General features: G+C 33.5%; 1 protein-coding gene across 3 annotated transcripts; it reads left to right on the forward strand.

Annotated features, from left to right (window-relative positions):
- The first annotated feature begins 1,416 nt into the window (after window positions 1-1,416).
- LOC104240469 (homeobox-leucine zipper protein MERISTEM L1-like) lies at window positions 1,417-9,548 on the forward strand. 3 transcript variants are annotated; one of them, XM_009795312.2, is made up of 12 exons: window positions 1,417-1,778; window positions 2,762-3,032; window positions 3,245-3,362; window positions 3,485-3,673; window positions 4,362-4,796; window positions 4,895-4,996; window positions 5,901-6,104; window positions 6,187-6,355; window positions 7,007-7,278; window positions 7,453-7,548; window positions 7,812-8,198; window positions 9,207-9,548. In XM_009795312.2, the coding sequence occupies exons 2-11, from the start codon at window positions 2,809-2,811 to the stop codon at window positions 8,184-8,186; spliced, it is 2,184 nt and encodes a 727-aa protein (XP_009793614.1). In that variant the 5' UTR covers window positions 1,417-1,778; window positions 2,762-2,808; the 3' UTR covers window positions 8,187-8,198; window positions 9,207-9,548. The 3 variants fall into 3 exon arrangements, with proteins under 3 accessions (XP_009793614.1, XP_009793618.1, XP_009793615.1); XM_009795316.2 differs by having other exon boundaries at window positions 1,417-1,645; XM_009795313.2 differs by lacking the exon at window positions 1,417-1,778 and adding an exon at window positions 2,201-2,328.
- The last annotated feature ends 1,116 nt before the right edge of the window (window positions 9,549-10,664 follow it).

The raw sequence follows: 10,664 nt of genomic DNA on the forward strand, positions 1-10,664 counted from the left end.
GATTAGGGAACAAAACACCATGATAAAGTACGGAAAGATATTAAATATGTCACCTGAAAATCATTTATAAATTAATTATATGAAATTCTTGTATTAAATGTAAGTTTATTACCTAAAATAAGGTAAGTAACATGTTACTGCTAGTTATAAATATAAACTACATTAATAATAGAGTAAATGTTTTACGTAATTGGTGTATATAAATTAAATTTGTATTGAAAAGCTTATATGCGAAGCGAGATACCAATATATTGAGTCCTTCTAAATTTTCCAAAAACATAAGTACGGAGGAATGTCCATTTAACGACATAATAATTAGTTGGAAGAAATATTTCTCACTTATGAATTCTGATTAAGGTGATCATTTTCAAATTTACACGATCAACAAGAAATGCATTATGATAAATAGAGAGACTAGGTGAACATAATCCATGATCAACAGAAATAAATGTATGTACGTATAAAATGATTTTTTTTTTTTTGGTTCTTTGTTTTTATTTTTTCAGTAGAGAGATAAGGGTTTGTTTGGTTGGAAACAAGTTATCCCAAGAGTAGTTATCCCATCCTCTTATAGGGATAAAAAATACTACAATTCCGGAATAACTAATCCCGGGATTAGTTATACCGCGATTTTATCCCAACAAAATATGGGATAAACTCATTTCAAATTTAATCACGTGATTAATTATCTTTTAACTCTCATAGAAAACGATCCTTAAGTGTATCGAAATTATGCAGGAAGAAATCTTGGAGAGGCGTGAATCCAGTAAAATTTGAGCTGTATGGTGTCTGCTTTATGAGTGAAGAAGCTGTAAACCGTGTCACCATATTCCTATATGTGGAGGATTTTTTTTTTTAACCGTTGGGTGTCTAAAGCTTCAATATTGAAGGATTTTCCATTCTCATGTTTAAAAAGTCAAAATCTCTTGTTAATGATATAAGCGGATTCAATACTAAGGTTTTAGGTGTCGAACTCATTGTACTTTTAACTTATGAATTTAAAATTCAATTAACGACAACTCGATATATAATGCATTCCGTATTCAAGCAGAGTTTGAGAAATAATCGCAGCCTTTAGAGTCCAGAAAAGAACCGTACCCTAAAGCGTGTAATGTAAATAACCTACTGTAAGTATTAGTTATTGTTGTCATGGCGAATTCAACAACTTTACCATTACATCAAGGTTCCCTTCCGAATTCAAAATCCAATATTTGTTGAATTTTAATAAATTTATGTACCAAAATAATAAACTATTGAACCATAGTCAATATAAGTTTCAACATCACCCTAGAAAGCAAAAAACTTGAACAACTACTCTCTTTGCCAACCCCCCCCCCCCCCCCGCCCCCTCTCTTCAACAACAACATTAACACCTCTAGCAGCCATAAATGCTATTGCATCCTCTCAATACGCTTTGCAATAACTCCTTTGCTGCCACATCTTCTCCACCTGTTTCCTTTCCCTTTTCCCTTCTTCACCTTCTCTTCTCCCTCTCCAAAGCACCTCTACTCTCTCTCTCTCTCTCTCTTTGTATTAATTCTATCTTCTTTCTTTTTCATACTTTGTCCAAGTATTCTTCTTAAATTCTAGTCACAAGAAATGTGTTTGCACCTATGAACATATCTACCTTTTCACTCTCCAAATGGTATAACCCTTTGCCTTAAAACCAGATTTAACCATATATAACCTTTTATTCCTCTAACCCTAATACTCCAAAAAAACATGTTCTTGCTTTCGTTACAAAGCTTCAAAAATTAGTGCTCATAGTAGTTATAGTAGTAAGTTTCACTTATTCTTTTTCTTTTTTTCTGACTTACCCTTTTTATTTTTTTCCGTTATATTTTTTGCAGAAAGAGAAATGTCAGTGAAGTTGAAGTGTACCGAGATACTCGTAGACGTTATATTGAGTACATAAATGTGAATAAGAAAAAAGAGTGAAAAAGAATAAGCAGTTTTTCGAGTTCACACTATGTCAACTCTCTCTTTGTTTTTTTGCTAAATTTTTCTCAATTCAGTCTTTTCCCAAATTTCGTTGTTTGACTTCCTACAACCGAGACATTTCTTCCTTGTTTTTTACTTCTAGTTTTTCCCATTAGTTTTTTCCTTGGATAAAACCAGAGAATATTATCTATACAAAACCATATGCCCTAACCTTCTAAACAAGTCAAAACCAAAAGCAAAAAAAAAAAAAAAAAAAAAAAAAAAAAATCTCCTATTACACTATCTACATATATTTAAAGGAGATAGAAATTGTTCTATGGCTTGAAGGTAGAGGAAACAAGATGTAGGGTTGTTTTGGTTTTTCTTGAAAAGCTCAATTCGAAAAAAGTAAGTCATTTTAAAACCAACTTTTACGGTCTAGTAGTATCAGTGAGAATCAATAGGTGCTAGTTCAATTTTCACTATCCAAAAATCCAATAAAAAAAGTGGTTATAGCCGCGGCTTGACTGACTCTCTATATTCTTGCATGTTTATCTGTTCCCTTTTGTTATCATTTTTCTTCCTATTCTTGGGATCTGTTTGGATCTTGAGCTATTATAGGTAATAGAGATCATTCAAGTTAAATTATTGGAAACAAAGATGCACTTCTTCACATTTTTAATTGAAAGGTTTTAAGCTAATTATATACACGTACATGTTAATATTTTAGTTTTCATTAATTTCTTGAGTTTTTGTACTTCTTAAGATCTACTACTAGGGTACTATTTTTGGTGTATTCATAGAGATGATTTATTTATTTTTCTTTTTTGTTTCGGCGCAGATTAAAAATCCTTAGTTAGCTTTGCAAAGAAGGAAAAGTTCATCAAGATGTTTCAGCAAAACATGTTCGATAGCCACAATTTTTTGCTAGATTTGAGCCATAAAACATCAGAAAACGAGATGGACTTGATTCGAGATGATGAATTCGAGAGCAAATCAGGCGCTGATACCACGGAGTTAGCCCCTTCAGGAGACGATCAAGATCCTAATAAACGTCCCAAGAAAAAACAATACCATCGGCATACACAACATCAAATTCAAGAATTGGAAGCGTAAGCAATTTTTATATTGACATAATTTCACAAAAAATAATTTTCATTTTTCCTCGTGCCGAGGGTCTACAGCAAGCAGCCTCTCTACATTCACTGTAGGGGTAAGGTCAGCGTACTATCTACCCTCCCTCAGACCCCACTTGTGGGATTATACTGGGTTTATTGTTGACGTTGTTGTTGTTATTGCAATTAATCAATTGGTCATTTGACAGTTTTTTCAAAGAATGCCCTCATCCAGATGATAAACAAAGGAAAGAGTTGGGGAAAAGATTAGGGTTAGAGCCTTTGCAAATTAAGTTTTGGTTCCAAAACAAGCGTACTCAAATGAAGGTAATTAGCTAGTCTTTTCTATTTGTGCATCAATTTTCCAAACGTAAAATTTAAAATGTCATTAAATGCCAGCATTCAATGTAATAGCTGTTACAACGACATTGTTTTCTTCATTTTGCCAGGCTCATCACGAACGCCATGAGAACACACAATTGAGGAATGAGAATGAAAAACTTCGTGCCGAAAATATACGGTATAAAGAAGCACTTACCACTGCTACATGTCCAAATTGTGGAGGGCCGGCTGCCGTAGGCGAGATGTCATTTGATGAGCAGCACTTGAGGATTGAAAATGCTCGTCTAAGAGAAGAGGTACTTTTTCAAAAGCTATAACGCGAATTTAGAATTTAGAGTCATTAGGTTTTGTTTATAAATGTCATTTTTTTGTCCCACAAATGCGTGTGTTTATATAATAGAGGTGGCAAAAGAGCAAGTTGAATCAAATTTAGGGGGTTAAAAATGGATCAAATTAATAAACGGGTCGAAATGACCCAATCAGTCCAAAGTTTGTCTGAGTCAAGGTGGATTAGGTTAAGATGGATTTGCCCTTCGACCTGACAGTTGCAATATTTTAATAAGAATTAACTCAAATAGCTGGCCATCTTATCACTTAAATTAAAAATAGTTGACAGACGCATAATTCATGTACCATATGTATATAACTTGTATATTCAGTGTATAGTTTATGTATACGGGCTATTTGTGTTAAAATCCCTTATTTTAACCCGTTTTCCTCCACACTTTGATGGATCATTTCGGGTTTAGCCATTTGGTCAAGTCAACAAACAAGTCATAATCCAACTGGTCGGGCGGGTTATTAAAAGAATAAGTTTATTTTGCCACCTCTAATGTATATACGGTCCAAGTTAGACGTAGTGGGTTCTGTCAAACCTGTTGTGTCTAGTCTAGAATTTTCACTTTTTTTGACTCATGAATATATGGTCCTATATGTATCACTACTAATTACATCATTAAAAAAAATTTATGGTTCTACTTGTAGATTGACAGGATATCTGGGATTGCAGCAAAATATGTTGGGAAACCAATGCTTAATTATCCTCAACTTCCTTCTCCTATACCACCAACTCGTTCACTTGATCTTGGAGTGGCAAATTTTGGTCATCAATTAGGAGAAATGTACAATGGTGGTGCCCTTCTTAGATCAATTTCTGGCTCAACAGATGCCGATAAACCAATGATAATTGAGCTCGCTGTTGCAGCAATGGAGGAATTAATTAGATTGGCTGAAACTAGAGAGCCCTTGTGGATTCAAAGTTCAGAAAATTCCGCTGAGATTTTAAGTGAGGAGGAATATGCTCGGACATTTCCTCGAGGGGTTGGTCCAAAGTCATTGGGATTAAAATCTGAAGCGTCACGAGAATCGGCCGTTGTCATTATGAATCACATTAATTTAGTGGAAATTTTGATGGATGTGGTAGGAATTGTATTATATAGTCTTGATTATGAAATTATTTTGGTCTTCAACATTTCATTTTAAGTACTAATTAATGATAAATGTCGTAATGATTTCAGAACCAATGGACAAGTTTTTTCGCTGGGCTAGTATCAAAAGCAACGACTTTGGAAGTCTTATCGACTGGCGTCGCAGGAAATTACAATGGAGCCTTGCAAGTGGTAAGAAATTATATTAGGGATTAAAAGGTGCGTAGATGAGTGGGTTGGACTGTATTTGTGTGGATTAAAATAATAAATGGGTTGGATCATATCTCATCCAGTATTTGCTTAAATCAAGATGTGTGGTTAATTTGAGTAAAAATAGCATGGCTTAGCCAGTTTTTGGAGTGTTTGCAAAGTCATTAAAAAATAATCACTATTTTGCTGCAACACGGAAAGTTCCAGCATAATATACTAGAGATTGGTGCACTTGTGTATGAATTTCCTGCATATATGCTGGACCGGTATATTATACTGGAATTCCAACATATTATGGTGGAGTATTTTCCGGATTTTGAATAGTGTTTTCGTTCAGATTTATCTTTACATAAAAGTGGCTAAATTTCGATTACTTTTGAAATTGTGGCTATTTTTAAATTACCACTTGTAAATTTGGTTATTTTTTAATTTCTCCCTTAATTCGAGCTAAATAATTGGTCATTATTCAACTCGCGATCAATAATTTTATTTATTTGTTTGTTCTTCTGTAGTTTTTTTTGTCTTTTGTAGTTTATTTAATGGAAAAAATCAAACTATTAAATGCATTTTCTTTTATTTATTTTGAGCTCAAAATTATTTTTCAATATTTTGATAAGTGTTTTTAATGAGGCAATTTGAGCTACATGTGTAACTCAATTTAGCCCAATTTTTTAGATGGGGTAATCTACTCACCCAAGTTTGGACATGTCATTTTTTACCCTAATTTGACATCCCTAAAATGAGAAAAAATCTTATTCTCTATTAGAGTATCTCGGCTAGAGTATCTTCTTCTTCTTCTTTTTTTTTTTTTTTTGGGATAATATTCGGATCAACTTGCTGTACTTTACTTTCTAATGGATGTCTTGTTGTTACATTTCACTTTTAGATGACAGCTGAGTTCCAAGTCCCCTCACCACTTGTTCCAACTCGTGAAAACTATTTCGTAAGATATTGCAAACAACATGCTGATGGAACTTGGGCAGTAGTTGATGTTTCCTTAGACAATTTGCGCCCTACTTCAGTAATGTCACGTTGTAGAAGAAGGCCATCTGGTTGTCTAATTCAAGAATTACCAAATGGTTACTCCAAGGTAAAGCCACTCCTAAAATTTTATACTCACACCATACATTGTACTTCAATATATTTAAATCTAATTTAATCGGTTATAACAGGTAACGTGGATCGAACATGTTGAGGTGGACGATAGAGCTGTCAACAGTATTTATAGACCTCTTGTGAATTCAGGCATGGCATTTGGTGCTAAAAGATGGGTAGCAACATTAGATAGACAATGTGAACGACTTGCTAGTGTAATGGCCAATAACATCCCAACTGGAGATGGTACGTATAATTACAAGTCTTTAAATTTTCTTATTGTAAGAAAATTAGTCTCCTCTTGTTATACTTTATGTGGCACTACTAGTAATTGTAGAGTCAAGAAACCCCCCGAGTTTTTATAATAAATTTCTAATGTTATGAATATTATAACTTATTTATCCTTTTTGCTCCATCCGTTTTAATTTATGTGAACTTATATGGTTGTGGATAGAGTTTAAGAAAGAAATGAAGACTTTTAATACTTATGGTCCTGAACAAGTCATAACAGTTGTATGGCTACAATTCTTTTGAACTTGTGGTGTTAAAAATATCAAGAGTATTTGTATGGCTATAAAACCTTCTCAGTGAGGGTAGAATTGAAAGTTTAAGTTAAATTGTTTCTAAATTTAGAAAGCGGTCATTCTTTTTGGAACATACCAAAGAGGAAACAAGTTCACATGTTTGGAATGGAGGGAATACTAATCTTAGCATAGGAAGAGCATGTTCAGATTTTAATTTGAAAAATCCGAAGATTCTATGTCCAAGTTCACTATAAAAAACAAAGTAGTTTAACCCTCTTACTCTGAACCACACCATATATATAAAATGTGACAGAGGGAGTAGTTGGAGACAATTTTCTTGAAATCATGATTTCTCTTGTTTAATTCCCTGCAGTCATTACAAGTCCAGAAGGTAGAAAAAGTACGTTAAAACTTGCTGAGAGAATGGTGATGAGTTTTTGTGCGGGCGTTGGTGCATCAACGGCTCACACATGGACAACATTATCTGGAAGTGGTGCTGATGATGTGAGAGTGATGACTAGGAAGAGTATAGATGATCCAGGAAGACCTCCTGGTATTGTACTGAGTGCAGCAACTTCATTTTGGCTGCCAGTTCCTACAAAGAGAGTATTTGACTTTCTTCGCAATGAGAATTCAAGAAATGAGGTAAATATTGATGAAGCAATTGATTTACATACATGCACGTCATTTTCATTTTGTTTGTTAAATATAGGGGTAGGAGAAGGGAATTATATGGTAAGAAAGCGAACCCTTACCAACAAGGTGAAAGTTCTAGTAACTAACCAACTGAGCTTACTACGATTCCTAAACTGTGTGCAGTGGGATATTCTTTCAAATGGTGGCCTAGCTCAAGAAATGGCACACATTGCAAATGGTCGTAATTCTGGCAACAGTGTCTCTCTATTGCGCGTTAATGTAAGTACTCTCTCATTCTATATATATGCCTCTCTATCCCCACAATGTAATGATAAGGTTTGTGTACATATTATCCCCCAAAACCCCACTATGTGGGATTTCTCAGAAATTTCTTGTCGGGCAGGGGATCAAATAATTAGTTACACATTTTTTGTTTCTAATTAACGAGGTGGCTATCAAAAATTATCTTACTTGACATCACAATATTTTATATCATAAGCAAGAAATGCTAATGAAATTGTGAATTTAATTTCTTTTTGTAGAGTGGAAACTCAAGCCAGAATAATATGTTGATACTCCAAGAGAGTTGCACTGATTCAACCGGCTCGTATGTTATTTACGCGCCGGTTGATATAGCAGCAATGAATGTGGTGTTAAGTGGTGGTGATCCTGACTATGTGGCTCTTTTGCCTTCTGGTTTTGCAATACTCCCTGATGGTTCTACTACAACTAATGGAGTTGGAATTAATCCTGAGACTAATGCTGCGGGTGGTTCGTTACTCACTGTTGCATTTCAGATATTAGTTGATTCAGTCCCAACAGCGAAACTATCGCTTGGATCAGTTGCAACTGTTAATAGTCTCATCAAATGCACTGTTGAAAGGATCAAAGCTTCCATAGTATGCGAAAGCGCATAATGCTAATCTGAGGTAACACTTTGTTATATAAGTTTATCTGTTAAGATGCATCATATACGCGTTTGGATAATTTATTTGGAAAAATTTGTGTAAAACAAAGCTTTTCTTTGTTAAGTGTTCACAAAAAGAAAATGAGAAGTTTTCTAAAATGTTGTAGAAAAACTGATGGAATAAGCCGGCTCAAAGACACTCTTAACAAGCTCACACAGTCCTAAAAGGCCTTTTAGCTGAATATCCACACACCTGATATATAACATTTTCTTTTTCTTTTCAACGATAAATGTAAGACTTTATTCGCACATCAAATATGTAAAATTTTCCATCGGCAAACGCTCAAGGGAAACGTGTATGGAGCGAGTTCAACTGAATACACTGATTTTGACTAGAATTACACACATACATGTAAAATGTTTTTAAAATTACACGATACTAGATCTGAAGAACTTAATGACTTCAAATTCTAGTTTAGACTTTGCCCGTAAATTATGGTGTTATTTATCAAGTATTTTATTACTCACTCCGTCCCAATTTATGTGATACTATTTTTTAGTTAGTCCTAAGAAAAGGACACATTTCTATATTTAGTACTTTAGCATTTTAACTTCAAAATGCACATCTTATCTTTAATGAGATGACTTATAGCTACACAAATATTTATGGCTCATTTTAGTCCACAAATTTCCAAAGTTTTTCATATATATATATATATATATATATATATATATATATATATATATATATATATATATACATGTATATATATATATATATATGTACATGTATATGTATATATATGTACATGTATGTGTATATATATATGTATATGTATATGTACATGTATATGTATGTTATTTTGGTTAATCTAATCAAGTTTCGTAGGTAGCTCATTATGCTCAAACTAACCATTTTATTGGATACTGCAGTCAATGTATATGTATATGTATGTTATTTTGGTTAATCTAATCAAGTTTCGTTGGTAGCTCATTATGCTCAAACTAACCATTTTATTGGATACTGCAGTCAAATTCAAGATGAGTTTTAGTATACATATATGTAGAGAGGAGAAGGGAAAGTAGTCAAGAACGCACCTCAAGTAATCCTTGCTGTTTGGTGTTTGTTGGCAAGAAAAACAAGCAGAAGCATTTCACCATCCCGCAAGTGTAAAATAGGTTCGGGTATTGACTTCACAATTTTAATGAACTTAACTTTGATGTAAGCAATCCTTCTCTTTTTTCATCTAACTCCCATCAATCAAATCAAGTTTTTTTTTTTTTGTATTGCACTTTTATTTAGATTTCTATTTTTAAAACCATCTAAATTGTTTTAAAAGAATATATAGATGATTTTATGCATTTTGTTTAGTATCGTGTTTTTTCGATCGCACACATTATTTTGATTTAGGAAGTCCTCCGCTCTTGAAGAATTTCCTCATATTTTGTGAATTTTGAAAATTTGTTCTTTATTTCTAATGAAGAAATTAGTTTGATTATTAGCAAAACAATTATCTACACTAATTATAAGCAATTGATACTTTGTTCATATTTTCTATTTTCTAAATCAATACATAAGTTTATTGCAATAGGATCATATTTAGGTGATTCCCCTTATGGAGGAGTTCTACGTTATAGCGGATTCGACTGCCAGCTCCAGCCCCATATATTCCAAACTCATAGTTAATGGGGCATTTGCATCTATGCCCGTTTTTTGTGTTATGTTTTAGTTTGTGTCTGCTTTGCAAAAAAAATTGCAAGCGTACCCGTTTTTTCGCATAACTTCAGCATACAGGGCTGAAGTAGCAAAGACAATCACGCAAAACTTCAGCATTCTAGTAGACGAGCCTGAAGTAGCAAGTGTGCTGAACTTTTTATTTTGTAACTAGCGAACTTCAGCTTTAGAGCTGAAGTTTTTGTTTTTGTAACTGACGAATTTCAGTTTTAGAGCTGAAGTTTTTGTTTTATAAGAGCTGAAGTTTTTGTTTTTGTAACTGGCGAACTTCAGCTCTAGAGCTGAAGTTTTTGTTTTGTAACTGGCGAATTTGTTTTGTAACTGGCGAACTTCAGCTCTAGAGCTGAAGTTTTTATTTTGTAACTGTCGAACTTCAGCTCTAGAGCTTAAGTTATTTAGTTAACCTAGATACTAATAACTCCTTTGAATATCTTTCGTGTTGATGAGTACTGTCTTCTCCGGATTGTGCCGTGTCTTCTCATGTGAGAAATAAGCTCCTTTTGTTCCATCTGTTTCGCTAAGTTAGGACTCATCTTCTGTGAAAAATGTGAATATTTGTAATTTTAATTTACATTTAACTGAACTACCTTGAAGCACAGAAAAAACTTTACAAACTTACAAGAACATCACAACAATTGAATGAAGATGAAGTCTATGAATGATGATAACAACAATTGCAGCAGCCACAGAAGTAGCAATGATAATAATAGTAATAGTCATAATGATGCTAGTAGTAACTGGTTAGGATTTTCT

Source organism: Nicotiana sylvestris, chromosome 8 (genome assembly GCF_000393655.2).
Source record: "Nicotiana sylvestris chromosome 8, ASM39365v2, whole genome shotgun sequence".
NCBI classification, from domain to species: domain Eukaryota; kingdom Viridiplantae; phylum Streptophyta; class Magnoliopsida; order Solanales; family Solanaceae; genus Nicotiana; species Nicotiana sylvestris.